General features: G+C 34.3%; 1 protein-coding gene across 1 annotated transcript in view; it reads left to right on the plus strand.

Annotated features, from left to right (window-relative positions):
* LOC107103181 (complement C4-B-like) overlaps window positions 1-18315 on the plus strand; it is a 24445-nt gene extending 6130 nt beyond the window's left edge. The window contains exons 10-41 of the mRNA XM_015402738.1: window positions 306-418; window positions 508-666; window positions 743-910; window positions 1961-2167; window positions 2439-2582; window positions 2664-2787; window positions 3488-3559; window positions 3646-3861; window positions 3965-4073; window positions 4305-4375; window positions 4463-4602; window positions 4708-4923; window positions 5026-5077; window positions 5161-5250; window positions 5328-5534; window positions 7650-7725; window positions 8632-8824; window positions 8912-9007; window positions 9422-9572; window positions 11525-11700; window positions 11849-12007; window positions 12089-12148; window positions 12229-12319; window positions 12407-12575; window positions 13539-13629; window positions 13800-13874; window positions 13955-14057; window positions 14140-14229; window positions 16350-16448; window positions 16821-16904; window positions 17007-17139; window positions 17219-18315. Of these exons, the coding sequence (XP_015258224.1) occupies window positions 306-418; window positions 508-666; window positions 743-910; window positions 1961-2167; window positions 2439-2582; window positions 2664-2787; window positions 3488-3559; window positions 3646-3861; window positions 3965-4073; window positions 4305-4375; window positions 4463-4602; window positions 4708-4923; window positions 5026-5077; window positions 5161-5250; window positions 5328-5534; window positions 7650-7725; window positions 8632-8824; window positions 8912-9007; window positions 9422-9572; window positions 11525-11700; window positions 11849-12007; window positions 12089-12148; window positions 12229-12319; window positions 12407-12575; window positions 13539-13629; window positions 13800-13874; window positions 13955-14057; window positions 14140-14229; window positions 16350-16448; window positions 16821-16904; window positions 17007-17139; window positions 17219-17360 (4076 nt within the window). The 3' untranslated portion in view covers window positions 17361-18315. The remainder of the gene's footprint in view (window positions 1-305; window positions 419-507; window positions 667-742; window positions 911-1960; window positions 2168-2438; window positions 2583-2663; window positions 2788-3487; window positions 3560-3645; window positions 3862-3964; window positions 4074-4304; window positions 4376-4462; window positions 4603-4707; window positions 4924-5025; window positions 5078-5160; window positions 5251-5327; window positions 5535-7649; window positions 7726-8631; window positions 8825-8911; window positions 9008-9421; window positions 9573-11524; window positions 11701-11848; window positions 12008-12088; window positions 12149-12228; window positions 12320-12406; window positions 12576-13538; window positions 13630-13799; window positions 13875-13954; window positions 14058-14139; window positions 14230-16349; window positions 16449-16820; window positions 16905-17006; window positions 17140-17218) is intronic.
* Window positions 18316-18336: the final 21 nt, after the last annotated feature.

The raw sequence follows: 18336 nt of genomic DNA on the forward strand, positions 1-18336 counted from the left end.
GTTTCTCGGCTTGACTGGGAACGCCTTGGGGTTCCTCCTGAAGAGCTTGAAGAAGTGGCTGGGGGGAAGGAAGTCTGGGCCTCCCTTCTTAAGCTGCTGCCCCCGCGACCCGACCCTGGATAAGCGGAGGAAGATGGATGGATGGATAGAGGGACAACTTTCTCTTGATAAGACCACATTTTAAACCGTACATCTATTTGACTTTTTTCTGATACGGGTTTAACTTGTTTATATACTGAAAATGCCAAAATGTACAATAACAATATATTTTAAAGTCCTATTAATTTTTGCATTTATTCTTTAAGGTGGCGAAGTGCAACAGGGAGAAATTTACCTTCCCATCTTTTCACATAAATACAACATAGATCTGTCTCGAACTCGCTCACATTTTATTCCTGGTGTTCCACTAGATGTTGTGGTAAGTCAGAGAGAAGCAATCTTTTTTGTTGTTGTTTTTTTTTTTTCCTTTGTTCTCTTATAATCATTTTAAACAATTTTGAATTGTAGGTTGTTGTTCGTCACCCTGACGGCACCCCAGCAGTTCGTGTCCCAGTAAATATATCTACAAGTGCATCTAAACAGCAGTTTCATCAAGGCACCACAGATCAGGATGGAGGATTGTTTCATACCTTTAATATTATCTCAACCTCTGAGATTACAGTTGATGTTAGTAGTTACAAACTCAGTCGTTTGTGTTTCACTGTGGTCCACTTTCAAATGCTTCAGCCTTTGACTCTTGCAGGTTTCAACAGATGGTCTTCAAAGGAGCAAACATCTAACAGCCGTTTCATCACCAGGAGGAAGTTACCTCTACATATCACTTACCAACAAGGTTTACAATATGGATGAAACCTTTTCTGTAACGTTTAACACTATCAATGGACCAAGCAACGGATACATATATTATCTGGTAAGAAAAGTACAGGAAGTTGAAAGTAAATACTGACAGAATACAAATACACAGCTTGTGGAAGAAAATACACACATATTCTCTGTGAGGAGGCCATTAAATCAGACTAATGTTCTGTTTTAGTTCATCAATACTGTTACTGTTTGCAAAACATAAAAAAAAAAACAATTAGCATGATTATCTTTAAAGAATTACAGAATTATTACTTTTTCTTTAAGTTCATTAACCTTTTAATGTCAGGGTTTGGTTGAGGTTTGGAGGACCCAAATGCAGAGGCAGAGAGGCTGAGGTGAATACTTGTAGTTTAATTATGAAAATGGTTAACAAAGGCAGTCCAAAAATCCATCTAAAAAGTAACAGACCAGAACCATGGAGGCATCAAGGGAAAACACGTACAGTAGAAGGAGCCAGGGAGAGACGAGGGGAGACAATTGCAGCGATGACAGGACCAGCAACAACAGAGGAACCATCAAAGAGTGAGAGCAGAGGGAGAGCATAAATAGCTGACAGAGACAAAGGGAGGGCTAACGAGCTGACAAGGAGCAGGTGTGAGGAGACAACGAGGGAGCCAAGGGGAAAGGAACACACACACACACAAGAGGGCAACAGAGGACAACATGAGAACTAACATAAATCTAGAGATTACAACAAAATAGGAATTAAACCAATAAAAACTAGAAAACAAGGAGCAAAGTAAAGCATAACATAACCAAAACCATGACATTTAATGTGTGTAAACAACTTGGGAAAGCACAGATGATAAAGTCAAGTAATTTTAAATTTGTGAAGTTTGATAGGTTTACATTAGCGTTAAACATAGGATTACTTGAGGGAATTATAGGGTAACATCACAACCTTGCTGCTTTCTTGAGTGGGAAAAAAATGTAATAGATTTTGGCAGCAAGGAAGGCAAGCCAACAACCTGACTCAGTTACAACAGTTCTGTAAGAAAGTCTTGAAATGTTTTAACTGTATGTTTAAAACAATAAGACTTAATGATAATGTAGAAAAAAGGGGTAAAGACAATAATTTTGCTTTCATGTCTTGCAGGTTTTGAGCCGCGGAATGATAATACAAAGTGGTTCACTTCCCCATCATGGAAGCGAACCAAGGAGAAGCATCAAACATAATTTGAGAATAACAGCTAATATGGTTCCAGCCTTCCGCCTAATTGGCTACTATCACAGCAAAAATGACGACATCATAGCAGACTCTGTGTGGGTCGATGTCAGGGATGAATGTGAGATAAAGGTCACGGTGAGTAAACAGAGCAGATAAGTGTTATTGGGAAACCCCCAAAAAAAAAAATTCAGTTCATTTGATGATGTCCTAAGGGTGGACTGTTCTTATATTATTTGTGAGAGCTATGGCTGAAAGGTATTTTTTTGGAAGTCAAAAAAATGTATTCTTAATTTGACTTTATATATAAAGTACATGCGTGTATAACACAGCTCATATAAGATTTGTTTTTAATAAGGTTAAATGAAAATTAATACATAAAATATTTTTTGAATATTTTCTCACTTAGGTTCAACACAAAGGACAGGCTAGGCCAGGAATACAAACTGAACTGGAATTGGATTTACATAGGCAGACAGCTACAGTGGCTTTGCTGGCTGTGGATAAGGCTTTCTATGGTCTCAAAGCTGATAATAAATTGACACCCAAACAGGTAATAAACATCTTTTAGTGATGTTCTAATCATAGGACATTTTAGAAATAGCAATCAGAACTAGTTTCCTTGTATTTGCAGGTATTTTCTACAATGGCCTCATATGACCTCGGCTGTGCATACAGTGGAGGATCTGACCCAGAAGCAGTGCTCCTAGATGCGGGCCTTGCTTTTGCTTCTCAGTCTGTGCAAAAATGGAGGACAAGTAAGAAAGAAATCTATCAAGCAAAGTTTTATATGTAACTGAATATTCAAGTGTGGTACTGTACAAGTTCAGAACAATACTCAATTTCTGAGTTTCAGAACTTGGTTTCCAAAATAACAATGAAGTATTCCTTAACATTCACTTTAGAAACTTACTTTTGGCATAATAAGACATTAAAAGGTACCATAATTCTCTTCCCCGCCGGTTTAATAATTTTATTTATTAGTATGACACCATGCAGATATTTTGCATCTCGAAGACTTAAGGTTTTTCTATTAATTTGGTGGCACGAACAATATACAACACAACACAACGAATATATTCATTATTTATTGCTTTTGTTAGTTTCAAATTATTCCTGTGACCATTTTTAATCTTCTTTAATTAATCAAGGGGTATAGACTATTTTGTCCTTGTTTGTTTAGGTTTTTACGCATTGGTGGTATTGCTGCATCTACACTTCAAACCCAATACTTAAATTTCTCAGGGAATGGGGGTGGGGATAGAGTTTCTTCTAAACACACTAAACACCTCAGTTGTGAAAAATCAGATTTGGATGGCTCTGATATTAAGCTGAAAAAGCTTGAACTACCTATTTGATGAAGTGCTCATCATTGTTTTGCTTTATCAAAAATGTAACAAGTTATCTGCTGCATCACTTGATGTACTGAAATTCTTTCAATCTATACTTCATATGCAGGTATAACGTGTGAGTCACAAAATGTGAGACCAAGGCGTTCAGTGGACCTCAATGAGGAAAAAATTAAATTGAGTAAGATTTTAGACCTGTATTTCCTTTGAATAAAACATCTATAAAGAAAAAAAAAATGAAAACGCATGTTTTTTTTTCTCTTCTAGAATTAGAGTTTCAAGATGCTGACCTCCAAATCTGTTGTACTCATGCATTTTCTCGTATCCCAATGAGAGAAAGTACATGTCGAAAAAGATCAGACAGGGTCCGTCTGGTGAAAGGAAATCAGACATGTGCGGATGCTTTCCTAAAGTGCTGCCTTGCAGCAGAGAAACTGAGACAGAGAAAGATGATAGAGGATTCTCAGAGCCAACTTGGAAGAAGTAAGATTATACACATTAACAATATTTCTATTGACTTAACTCGGTATTTCCCAAATATAGTTAAAGTTGTTTATATAACTAATGCATGTTTTCTTTCCGTTAGCTGCAATTACCGATCTAATGGAGGATTATTTTTTCAGAACTGAGAAAATGAGAAAATTTTTTCCTCCAAGCTTTGAGTTTAAGCATTTTTTGGTAAATGACAAAAAAAGGTAAGAAGTTATCAATTAGAATGTGGTGATATTTATAATGGCTGGATCATACTGTTGCACTCTGCCACAGCAAGCATAGAAAAATGTAACAGTTTGACTCTCTTTATTCAGTGCAAAATATATATCCAAACTGATTGACTTATGCAAATTGTGTTAAATAAAAATAGAAACAATTTTTCATACCAGTGTTAATATATTTTTTTTAAGTATACTTTGTTGAAAACATTTTAGGCATAATTTATTCCTCCCTGACTCCATCACCACTTGGGAAATTCAAGTTATCACACTATCTCCAGAAACAGGTGAAACTACAGAATGCAAAAGGAAGACTTTGTTTGAGAATAGCCTTTTAATAATGGCCAAATAAACTTGTGTTCTATTCCCTACAGGTCTGTGTGTAGTTAAGCCACTTGAGATCAGAGCATTTAAGGAGACATTTGTGTCGCTGAGGCTGCCGTACTCAGTGAAAAAGTTTGAGCAACTCTCAATTTCGCCTGTTATCTACAACTACGGTGAAAGAAACTTAACGGTAATCAAATTTTATAGAATAAGTAATTAAAAAAACATAAACTGTTTATTTCAAATATTCTAAACATGATTCATACTGCTTTGTTATTACGCCTGCATTGCACAGTTGGCAGTACATATGGAACAAGTTGAAGGACTTTGCTCTCCTGCTTCCACCACCACCAACTCCTACACTGAAATCACTGTTAAGAAGCACTCTTCCCAGCTGGTGTCCTTTTCAGTTGTCCCCATAAAAACTGGTCCATTACCAATTAAAATCCGCCTGTATGATATTGAACATGACAATGGAATAGATCAGCTACAAAAAACCTTAAAAGTACAGGTAAAAGACTTGGAGTTCTGTTCAAAATTGATTTCAAGAAGGAACACAAGGCAGTGATACATGCTGATAGAAATCTTATTTTTCTGATTCATTTTGATGAAGACTGAAGGACAGTTGGAGACAGAGGAAACAACGACTATGATCAAATTGGATGGTGAGTTTTGGTTATTCCTCATTGATTCTTGTTTGGCTGTTGTAAAAGTTTTCATTCTTAGGTTTATCTCTCTGTTATAACAGGACGGAGTTCAAAAATTATATATATTGATGGAGCTTTACCAGACGGCACAGTACCTGACTCGGGCTCAAATATATTAATTTCTATGCAAGGTAGGTTGCTGTTAGATTTAGACAGAGAACTGAAGTAAGAAACACAAATCTGATTCTTTCATCTCATTTATCAACAGATAACAGCTTTGGTGGTTCATATGTGAGGAATCTTCTTTCTCCAGAGAAAGTTTCAAAACTCATTGTACTACCGTATGGCTGTTTAGAACAAACGATGAAGAGATTAGCGCCAACAACTTTAGCTTTGCGCTACCTTGAAATGAGTGAGCAGTGGTTCACTATAAAACCTAGTGCTCGAGATGAGGCTTTTGATCACCTTGAACGTGGTAAGAAAATGTCACACAGATAATATTTGTTTATTTAATTTGTCTTAAAGCTGCCGTTAAGTTTCTTTTTTTTGTTTTCTTTAACTTTTCTACCACCAATATTTCAAGAACATTAAAAAAGCATGTGTAAAAATCATTGAGCAAGATAGTAAATGATATACATAGAATTTTATCTTGTAATTGTTATTAATCTATAGCCATTGTTCGTTTATCTTACTCTATTAACAAAAAACACAATGTAATATACCAAGGTTTTTAATTTATTGTGAAATGATGTGATATGGATGTTTTGCAATGCCCTGTCTGATGTAACACCATTCATGTCAAGAACTAAAGACATTTTCAATTATTTTTTATCAGTCACAATTGTCTGGGTCAACATTAGGACCTCACAGTGTCAGATTAAATGGTAATACATCCCAAAAGTACATTATCATCAAAAGTATTCACTCACCTGCCTTAACTCTTATATGAGCTTAAGTAACATTCCATTCCTTATCCATTGGGTTCAATATGAAATTGGTCCATTCTTTGCAGCTAGAACAGCTTCATTTCTTCTGGGAAGGTTTTCCACAAGGTTTATAAATGCGTTCGTGAGAATTTTTTACCATTTTGTTGGAAGGGAATTTGTGGGATCACACACTGATGTTTGACAAGAATATCTGGCACCAGATCAATAGAAGCTTTATGCCTGTATGAGAAAATCACTCTTTTCTCTCTGACTTTGGCCACTGACTGCTTTGTCTGAATGCCTGTCAGAGATTTGAATGAGGAAGGGGGCTGTAAACTCAGAGAGATTTGTGCTCTCATGTTTTTTCATCAAAGTCTTTGACTACACAGAAAAAGGTTGACTGGTGTTACTTTTAAAGTTTCCTGTTTTGGATTTGGGCATGTTTAAAGCAAAGATGTGTAAAGAAAACTTAGATCAGTATTTAATTGGAATGGCGTAATGGTCTAACACTGCAAGATTTCCTGTATTATCCTAACAGATGTCAGAAGATTTTGAACCTTCCTTAAATTAGTTATTTAACAATTCTTGTGGCTTAATTTTTTTCTTTTTTTTTTTTTTTTTTTTGTACTCTGAATTTAATTTTGGTATACAATAGTCACGGAGCTCCTTTCTTGTAGCAACTTCCTGCTAACAAAGATTTGAGGTGCAAAGCTCAATGCTACAAGAAGTTGCAGATTGCAGAATAAAAGCAAGTGATAGATACATAATTCAAACCAAAACAAATCATTTACTGGAACTTTAAAATTGTTAAAACTGCTTCACTTTTCCTTTTTTTTAACATTCACATATTTTCACTTTTTATGCTGCATATTGGATATTTGTGCATTTATTGTTTTCTGTTATGTTCTGATTACCTACATTGATATATATGCAGCCCAGTCAAAGCTCTAATGTAGTTACTGCTATCGTACATGCTTATTTATAAAACTATTATTATTTAAATTATAAATCAATTAACAAGCGCAGTCTTTATGTAGTCCCTCTTTAGTGAATCGTTTTAAAAATCCTGATTTGACAATTGTTCAGTTTGCTGTTAGTGTGATATAATCCCTGTGTATTGTCTGGCTCTGGTAAAAATAGGATTAGGTCAATATTGCCAATAGGCCTGCCTGCTGAAAGGTACCCTAGTGCAAGTGAAAGATTTGCTTCTTTTTTACATACATACCAGAATTGCTAACCAGAATTTGGTTTACTCATAAAATTTTAAAATCTTCTGCTAAATTTTTTTTTCAGAGTTTAAGAAAATAAAAAATTTTAATTTATACTTATATTATATATTCACTATGCTTTGTTTAGTTGATTGTTTTTTTTTCAATAAAATTATGTCATTTGCAAAACAAAACAAAATTTTTAGCTGGGAGATATTTATAGACTTTATATTGCGACCTAATTTAATACCTTTGGTTTATCCACTTACCAGGCAATTTAATGAAAAATTGATAATATATAAAAATGTCTAGGTTTTAGATTGGTCCTTCGAACTAAATTTGATTTGTTTTTTTTGTTTGTTTTTTTTACCAGAGTTCATCAGGGATTCCAATTAAGGGTTCAACAGCTCTGCTCTTTTAACTCATGTGTTCTTTTTGTGTTGATATAATTTTCAGGCTACCTAAGAATTACAGAATTTGAGAAACCCAATGGATCCTATGGAGCATGGAATTCAGATCCAACAAGTAACTGGTAACTAGTAATCTTAAATTCTCCATATGTATGAAATATTTTGACTCAGATAAAAAATAGCATAAATTAATATTTAAATAAGAAGCTCAGTTTGCTGAAATAATATCACCCTAAACTGTGTTAAGGCCCCTTCAATTAAGTTCCAGTATTTCATCTTCTTGGGAGAGTCTTTCAGCCTTTGTTGAAACTAAAAATGGCAAAATAAAGAATAATAATAATGTTTCTGAAAATTAGAAAGATTATTAACTGCAAAACAATTACTTTTTGCGTTTTTTTAATCGTCTTTTGAACTATGCGGGTCACACATTTTTTTTTTTTCTTTTATAGAAATCCTGGGGGATCTGTATTATTTAAAAAGTTGCTAAACCTAAATGCTGAAATTCGATAATTTTGTATTGTAGTTGTGCAGGGGTGTAGATTTAATGGACATTTCTTTTAACATTAATTCTTTATCTGACATTATTGTTTTCTTATTTATTTATTTATTTTTTTGTTAAACTGTACAACACAAAACTGGAAACTGTGAAAAAGTTTGATATAAATAGTGTGACTTACAGGTAATTACACCTTTAAGAGTTATAACATGTCCTATGTCAGAAACTGTAAAAGTATAACTTAAACACAAAGAGGCCACTTTTCTGAATTTCTAGAAGTGTCTTTTCAAGTCCATTGAAGTCATCTCGAAGTTTAAAAATGTTCATGTCTAACCTAACCAAGCTATAACATATTGAAAATCCAGTTACAGTCCTTCTATCTTGCAAAATTTCTTCATCCACCTTGGTATTTTTCCATGTTTAATCAATGGATTAATCTTTTAAACTTAAAGTTATCCAATCTTAGATGTCATCTTAATCCCAAGATATGTGAGCCCATCAAAAAGTCTTTTTTAACCCTTTTGTCCCTAAGGGTAACTGCTCTTGTTGTAAAGATTCTGTCACTGATCGCGGAGCTTCAAACATATGATCATGGAGTGAAAGGACGAGAACTCAACGTTATACCACTACAAAAGATAAACCAACCTGTCAGTTACTTGCTGTCAGTACAACAGCATGATGGCTCATTCAGAGACCCAAATCCTGTGTTACACAGAGGTGTCCTGGTAAGCTCTGTTGGTGTGTGCACATATTTGACAAAATTTTAAATAGTTAAGAAAAACAAAAATAAAAAAAACTGCCTTTTTATGTAGACAGGAAAAGACGAAGATGCATCCATGACCGCTTTCATAACTCTTGCACTCAACCGCTCCCGTCAATTTCTTACAACAGAAAATCTAAATAAAGTGGTAAGATTTTTAAACATACTCTCCTGGATGCTCATATTTGTTTATAAGCTATGTTCTACAGTGCGTTTTTTCAGTTATTGTATTAATTGAATGCAATTTTCCTTCCCAACTTTGTTGCTTCAAGACTATTCTTTGGATTTTTTTACTAATTTATTTTTGGTTTTAAATTAAAAGTCAACATAGTTCAAAGCTGGTTTTATGACACACTACATTCTTGTCAACTTTGCTTTACTTGGTTTTACATATAGAAATTATTTGGATTTTGGCATATTTCATTTTCATGTTTAACACTGTATATCCTAGACTATTATATTGGTATAAAACTTATGTTGCTATTGCTTTACTTTAATATTTTAAAGAACTGTTGCTAATAACTTTCTGCAAAATGAAAATCCCATGTTTACTCTCTTACAGGAGACAAGCATCTCAAAGGCAACAGCTTATCTCCAGTCCCAAATTGAAGAGCTGAGCCATACCTACGCAGTGGCTATTACAGCTTATTGCCTATCAGAGGGGAATGATCGATTACGTGCATGGAAGAAACTTCAATCGATGGCCAAAATAGGCAGGTCCAGTTTAACTTATGAGAAAAAGCCTCACGTTCATTGTTTCCTAGAAATCCTATTGTTGGTTAAGTATCCAGCAATTGTGAGGATGAAATAACAAATGGACCACATGATATTTTATTTTCACCATCTGGCATTGAAGCAGACATCTCTTTTTTATTTGAATTTTCTAAATTATTTATTGTTTTATGTGTTAAAAAACAACAAATGTTTTATCTATTGGCACAATGTTTATTCCTTCTATTATTTTTAAAGAAGACAGATTATATATCCCATAAATAGTATCTGACACGTTTTACATGTTTTGGTCAAAAATGAACTCATCAACCCATAAGTAATAGCAAAACACTTTGATAGGACTGGATGAAGTGACTGGATAAGTTCTGCAAGAGCTTTGGCTAAAAGCCATCCTGGAGGGGAGGGGTCTGATACAGTTTGCAAATGCACTCATGGATAACGGTGGTGGTTTTTGAAGACAATAGAGTTGAACAAGATTAAAAACAATCTACAATCTCTGAAATATTGCAAAAAAAAAATGTTTTTCATTTTTGTGGTACTGGAAGAACTGGTTTTACAGGAAAAGAAAACACAGAAGCAACGTCTAGACCTAACTCAGAAAGCTAACCCAGCAGACTTACTACGTTCTATTAACGTTGGTTCTTGGTTGGATATTGGTTGCGATGTTGGACAAACAAAAGCCGATTCTGATACATCAAAAACATCAGTTAAAGCGTAAGCTTTTTAACATCAATCTGACATCTTCATTTGGTTGGTTTCAAGTTGTGATGGCTGGTAACCAATATCCAACATCTGCTCAGCATTGAGTGCTAATGTTAAATTAAGAAAGGAATTAACATTATTCCAACTTTCATATTCATATCATAATCCAACCGTTATACAATGTTATACAACATTGTTTCAGCGTTTCATTCCCAATTGCCCAAGTGCTTGCTGGAAATGTTTATGCAGAAAAGGGTATTTCAATTGGGCAGTGACAGTAAACTGTCCTATTGAAATTAGTTACAAAGTGGCTGTACAATAAAGAAATCAGCCTCACCTGAAAATATACCAAACCTGACCCTGTTATGTCTGGACGAAAATATAAGGAGCTTGATGAGGAATTTGCAATATTTGAGGCTAACCACCCAATTTCAAAGAAGATATTAATTTAATGTATTCTAAGTTATTCATATGAATAAAGTGGGAAAAATATATACGTTTACAACAAATTAGACAGTTTGACAAGAAAATAATATTTCCCTCTATACAATTTATTTAATGACTATTAAAGAAATAGTCAGTGTCTTACAACACTTTCTCTCTTAATTGTTTCAGCCCACCTTAGATTTACACCACAGCCTGGTCTGAAAATAATTGTTTTTCTGTAGTATGATCATCAACTGCAGGTAACTTTTAGATGACTTGATACTTGTTCACCACAAACCACATAGTTCAGTTGAAAGCCTCATCATGTCATTGCAAACAAAAACTGAGAGTGTCTTAGGCCTGTGACTGATCTGTAAGGGCAACACAGGAACACTAGCAGGTAATAATAGGTGTTTTCTGGCTGCTTATATGAATGACTTCCTATGGACCTTTTTCAAACCAGCTTTACTGAAAACTCCTTAAACTTTCTTAATGATTGATAGCATACAATTAACACAGCCAAATACAGCATAACTTGGAATTTTGAACAGAGTATAAGAGTGTTGTAGTTTCACAAACTGTGCTAGCTGTTTATATATGAAGTGCTTAAAAAACCAAAAATATGTATTGTCACTTCAAGCAAAATGAAGTGAAAAATTCTGGTGTCAATCCACAAGGTGATGAAACAAATTTTGCACAAAAAATCACAGCTAACCAACATTTTAAGCAGAGTAAATCTGGGGTTCAAGACAAAGAAAATGTTAATAGTTTGTTATTTTTTAATTTCTATCATTTTTTTGAATAGATAAGACGAATTGCTCCTACTGGACAAACACGGGCATTCTTGATGCAATCACTGTAGAGACAACAGCCTACGCTCTACTAGCTGCTGTAAAAATCGGTGAGAGGAGTTGGGCAGACAAAATAGCCTGCTGGTTAGTCAGGCAAGAAAACTATTATGGAGGCTATCGATCTACTCAGGTAATTGTCTGACTGATTACAGAAACTTGAATCTAAACAATCCTCTTTCCTTGAACACTGGCTCATTTCCTAATTTTTTTATGTAAATACATTTTTCAATAATAATTTTTAAAAAACGGTAGATTTTAACAGCTTTCTCTCTGTCCAGGATACCATTATGGCATTGGAAGCCCTGTCAGAATATGAGCTTGCAAGGCCTCCTTTTTCCATCATAAATGTAACAGCTGAGTTCAGAATCCAAGGGAAGAGTGACAGGGTTAAACTTACACTGGCAGAAAGAAATGAGACAGTGGAAACAGACCTAGAGGTAACATTCCTGCATTACATATTAAAAGGACAATGAGGTATCTTCCTGAAGGAAATGTTGCTTTTACTTTTTCTCTTTCAGAAACTTTCTGGGAATAACATTACAGTAGAGCTGACAGGAAAAGGAAAGATCAAGCTAAAAGTGAGTTGTTTTTATGTGCTTTTCTTTTTTCATGATGACTGACATGTGTAATATACAGCAAATTTCCTACTCATTTGCAGAGTTTAAAAACTTTCTATCTCCTGGACCCTGAGGATGGTTGTTCCAAACTTAAAATCACTGTCAAAGTGGAGGGGAAAGTGGAGTACACTGGTAAGTTCCTTTTTATTTACCAACATCAATAAGAAAATGCCAGACATCAATAAAGCTGTATAATCTTAAACATGTCTGTATTTGCAGCGAAGATAACAGAAAATTATGACTACTATGAGGACTATGATGATGCTGAGGAAAAGCAGACTCGAGTAGCACGGTCGACGATTGAGCATTTTGATGCTCTGGCACGAAGCAGGAGGGATCTTAAAAATGACATAAATTCAGATAGTATAATTTATACTGTCTGTGTCAGGTTGGTTGACAATTCAATATATACAGTGCTTTGAAGAGATACAGTTAAATACCAGTAACCAGTAAAATAAAATCAAAGAAATAGAAATTATATATATACATATATATATATATATATATATATATATATATATATATAGATAGAAAAAACAGATTTCCCCATTGTTGGACAATAAAGGGATTTTCGATTCTGTTCTAAAATGCTGGGGTCCAGCATGGTGGAAGCTGCTGGAGACTTCAGCACAATCAACTAGAGCCCCGCCTACTGACTATTGCTTGCCAACATTCTCTCATTAACATTTTAGAGGCCGATCTATGGATATAGAGGCGGCAACTTCTTGTAAAATAACTTTCACACCTTTTCCAGCAAAAATGTTCACATAAGAGTAAATGAAAACCAGGAGGAAGTTTGCTCACCTTGCTCATTGAGAAAGAGCCAATCAGAAATCAGGGTTTCTAGGAAGACTATGTAGTCCTGCCTCTTCTTTCACTTTGATGGATATGTGACAGTTTAAATTCATATTTTGTGCTTCTGTACAGGAACATTAGATAATTTATCAGATTGTGAAATAATTATATTCACCGATTTTTAAATAAAGCCCATATTATTCATGGCATATTTATTAAATACATTTTGTATTTCTTTTTAATTAATCAATGACAGTTTTAAATAATAATTTAATAAGTCACTTATTGTATTGTGGACTTTGAGTAGGACCCTTAATCTACAAAATAATGTCAAAAATGCTTAAAGATCACCAAGAGTTTTTTTGTTGTTGTTGTTGGAGGTGGTTATCTGTTGTCATTTGTTTTTTATGTTGTTTTGTTTTTTAAGTGAGGATTATACATATTTATGTTTTCCTTTTGGTCATCTATTGTTTTTTAATTGGATATAATTTTTGAAAACAAAAACAGAAAATGTAAACCAGCCAAATTATATTTTTTTCCCTTTTTCTCTACATAGCTATAGCCCAAACAGCCCTCTCACCGGAATGGGTATCGCAGATATCACATTACTTAGTGGATTTGAGGTGGAAGAGGAGGACCTGATAAGGGTTGGTTGTTCTCTCTATTTCCTCTTTCAATTCTATTCTCCAACCCATTGCTCCTTCTCATATATTAATATATTTATTTTATTTAAAAAAAAAAAAGAAAAATGGGTTACCTACAGGAGATGTTTTGTGTTCTAAATTCTGAAATGACTGTATTTATTTTTCAATCTCAGCTTAAACAGCCACCTGAGCTGTACATTAGCCATTATGAGATATCCTCTGGACGGGTGGTGCTATACTTTAATAAGGTAAGGTTGAACTCTAGTTCAAATTAGAGTGTTTTGTTAGTTCTGTAATATTACTTACAGTATTCCCTGTCTGTCTCCAGCTTTATGAAACCAAGGAATGTCTGACTTTCACTGCTAATCAGAAAGTGCCAGTTGGCCTTTTGCAGCCTGCTCCAGCTGTATTCTATGATTACTATGAACCAGGTAGGGTATTCTTTTATTATTTCCATAAATTCTAAATTAATGTAATCCATGTCAGGCAAATTAGGAATGTTTCTCTTTGCAGGTGTGAAGTGCACTGTGTTCTACTCACTCCCACGAAGGAGCCAGTTGGTCTCTAAGCTGTGCTCAGAAGATGTTTGCCAGTGTGCAGAAAGTAGGCACTCACTTTCAAAATATAAATACAAAAAAATATTGCCTCACAGTATTTAAACTAATTTTACTTGCTTACATTTTTAAAGCAAAAGCTACATTATAATGTGTTTTTTTTATATTACTGGCCAACACAGCACACATTTTAAAATTCCATGAAAATTCTTCATGCTTTTAAATTTTGAATTACTCGATATATAAAAGAAAAAGTGTACGTTAATATTCCTGCCAACCAAATTGAATATATTTTAGAAGCTAATTTCAAGTTACAAATAAGTTTTTTTGACAGAAACTTCTTACCAATCTTCTTTGGAAAATTGCTTACACTAAGATTGGGAAAAAAAATGTCTTTAAAAAGCAGTTTCAAGTCTTGCAAAAATATTTTTATTTAATTTAGGGATGGATTTACACTGGGCCATGCTAGAATATGCTTTTACCTAAACCACTGCAATGCTTCACTGGCTGAATATTAAGGGATGCTCCCTTGCTGGGAGTTGAACATCTACCCAGGAGTAAGTCTGTAGTTGTCTCCACTGCTGACCCAAGGCTTAAATCGACAAAGCAGGACCATGCAGCTGCTTTAGGCTCTGTTATGCTTAACACATGTTAATTCCACATGGAAACAAGACAGACACATATGCAGCTTTTATACTGAACGTGACTGTAGAGGCAAGGATGCATTTTTGTCATGTCTCTAAGGGCAGGGTGCATTTGTTAAAGGTATGTATGGGCATGTGTGGGTGGAGCTATAAGTGGGTGTTGGCATGTGTCTGGAGCTGAGTGATTGTCTAATTAATATCACCTGGATCTGCTCTGAGGCTGTTTTGTTTGTTTGATTCAGAGAGAGGCTAAGACAGGGTGCCAATATTTCTGTTGACCGCAAGTTTAAAGCAAATTAGTCTGCAAATCTACCTGTTGTACAATGTCTCACAGAAAAAGAGTACAATAAACATCCCTAACTGCAGAAAAGCTTTATGTTTCCTCCTTGGATTCAGCGTGTCGGACAGATCCCTGCTCTCCTCTCAGTGACTATTTTTTGGATGATAGTCGCCTACAGTGACTTTTCCCCCTTGTACCCACTATTGTGGACAACTCTAAGTGGGTGTACTGCGTTGAGCTTCATCTATCTTCACATCATTATAATCAACTCTTAACCACTAAAAATTGTCCTGTTTTTAGTTTCTCCCACCTTAACTGAGGATCTCCCACAGCACCTCCAGTGTTACTGTAGGCACTTTGAGCACTTTATTAATGCTCTCATACTGGGCCTGTCGGCTTAGGTTCATAGCCATTTTTTTAGTTTGTAGTTATGCAAAACATGCTCTATTTTTAAATCAGGAATTGACTTGTGCTCTACGAGATGTTTAAAGTTTAGGATATTTTCTTAAGGCATAACCTTGGTCAAAACTTCATAAAGACCTGGCGGTGCTGGTTCACTAATGCTTGTACAAAGTATTTTTAGGCTTCCATTGAAATAATTAGGAACATTTTCTTCTAACTAACAATCATTCTCTACTTTGTACTTGTTTGTTTTGGTCTATCACATGAATTTCAAACAGATTTCATTAATAATCACATGGTTGTAACTGGACAGAATCATGAAAAGCTGAAAATATATCTATGCATATTTAACAACTAACCTTTCAACCTGTAAATGTTCAGGTACAAAAGTAGAAATAAATGCATTTTGTACCAGAAGACTGGTAACAAACTAATGATCGCCTCTGAAATAATATGATAAAAGCCTCATTAAACTAGAACTAGTAATTTCCTTTTTTTTCTTTCTTTTTTTTTTAATTGTCACTCTGTGTAATTATTTTAGTTGTATGCTTTTGGCAGAATTTAGAGAAAAATGTATGTACAGCCAACACAAACCAAAGTGTGTTAGATAGCACATTCACTGCATTCATAACTCTTAAAATTTTAGAAATCTAAATGAGAATCTGAGGCATTTTTATCACCACATTGTTAACAGGTTTTTTTTTTCTGTATTGTCACAACAGGAAAGAGTACTTACAGTATGTGCCCCAAAGTTTGAGAAAAAGTTATTTGGACCTTAACTTATGTATTTATATTTGTATATAATATTCATGCATTAAAAATGTCACTGTTTTCTTTCTTTAGGACCCTGTCATAAAGTACAGGAGACCTTTAAATTAGGCAGAAAAATCACAAAGAACAAACGCATGAATCACGCCTGCTTCTCCCCCACAGTGGATTACGGTTTGTAGTCTTTAAAACAATTTATTTTTCCATAAAAATATATTCTTGTCTAATAAGTCTTAGGATTCTCTCCATTTGTATTATTAGCTTTTTAGTTTCTTAGCTATTTAGAGCCAATACAATATCAATAAATATTTATTGAATAAATAAAAAAAATTTCAAAAGGTATTTAATAATTGCTTTGTTAAACTATTAACCTAACATGTTTTTGAAGCAGTTTAATGAATAGTACATTTTTGCTATCTGTTATATCTATTATATAGATTTAATGGTTATAGATTTATTGACCAGTGCATGCTTTAGTGGATATGGTAGATGGCTAGAATGCATATAATATGTTATTAAAACTGTATTTGTTTTCTTGTTTTCCAGCTTACATTGTGGAAGTCCAGGACGTTTCTTTTAAGAGCAACTTTGCACTGTACAAAGTCAAAATCACTGAGGTCCTCAGAACTTGTAAGTATCCAAAAACATAGACTAGGGAGGTTAAAAACAACATTTTTTGTTTAGTTTTCATGAACCCTTCGGTATTTAAAGTAGGTACTGTTTGTGTACTAGATGATGACCTGCATGTGAGGACAGACAGTGTTCGAGTGTTTGCCAAAAGGCTTCATTGCAAGGAGGGGTTAGAGCTTAAAATGCAGTATCTGATAATGGGCAAAGATGGTGCCACTAAAGACTCAGATGGAAAGTAAGTAAAATAAGTTTTATAGACAAAAATGCAGCTTTAAACTGAGCGTTCTAAACTGTTATTGTTTCTGTCTTTGCAGCATGCAGTATTTGTTGGAATCAAACACCTGGGTGGAAAGGAAGCCGCTAGATGTGGAGTGTAAAAAATCTGGGAACATCCGTACTTGTAATGAGTTCAATACATTCATTGACGAGTACAAAACTTTTGGCTGCAGACAGTAAATCTCAGTCGCAAATCTGTTAAACTTTTTGCAATTTAAACATTGCAGTTGATGGATTTTATTTTTTTGTCTTATTGATAAATTTTCTTTGAGGCATAAAAAAATGATATTATCATAGTAGTCTATCAGGAAAAAACAAGGATAATCCAAACATAATCAAATAACTCCCTTTGCCTAACAACAACTTTATCATTTTCAGTAAACATATTCTTTCTTTTTTTTATTTTGCAGTTAAAATACACTTTACTGCAATTTAAACTGCTCAAAGTTGTGTTTAAAAAATCCTTTTGTGTTGATAATTTCTTGTACTTCCACTCATCATTGTTCTGCTGCTTATCAGTGTTGATAATAATTATGATAATAATTTTGGCAGTTAATGCAGCTGTCACCACATTCTTGGGCATGCAGTTGGTCAAAAACCTGCTGCTCACTGCAATGAAAACAAGTGGGAGAAGATCAAGACATTAAAATGCATAATTATAAAAGGGTTTTCATGTTTTTTGGGTTTTCATTTCTGAAGTGATCAAGTGATCTTTATTGTTATGAAAGATGCTTGTAAATAAAATAAGAACAGCAAGCCTACAGTGATGCAAGGTAATTGCCTTTATTAATACAATCTTAGGAAGCCCATTGATAATAAAAAGCTGATTTTAAATCCATCCATCAATTATTTTAATTGTTATGGGTTTCATTGTGCTAATATATCCATTACAAAAATAATAAAAAATAAATAAATAAATATTCATCGATCTCGTATTGGAGAAATTTAACTTTGCATTTATCCCATCCCTGTGGGCTGTCATTTTTAGCACCCATGGATCAGTGTGGGTTTAAGGGTCTTGCTCAGAGACCCAGAGAGGCAGCCTTGGGGAGTGAGACTCGAACTCAGAACCTCAGGTTTCCAAGCTCTGTGCCCTAATCAATAGGCCGCCACTCCCCCTCACATATTATTATATTGTCACATTACTCTGGTGAGT

Source organism: Cyprinodon variegatus, unplaced genomic scaffold, assembly GCF_000732505.1.
Source record: "Cyprinodon variegatus isolate N-32 unplaced genomic scaffold, C_variegatus-1.0 Scaffold1389, whole genome shotgun sequence".
Taxonomy (NCBI): domain Eukaryota; kingdom Metazoa; phylum Chordata; class Actinopteri; order Cyprinodontiformes; family Cyprinodontidae; genus Cyprinodon; species Cyprinodon variegatus.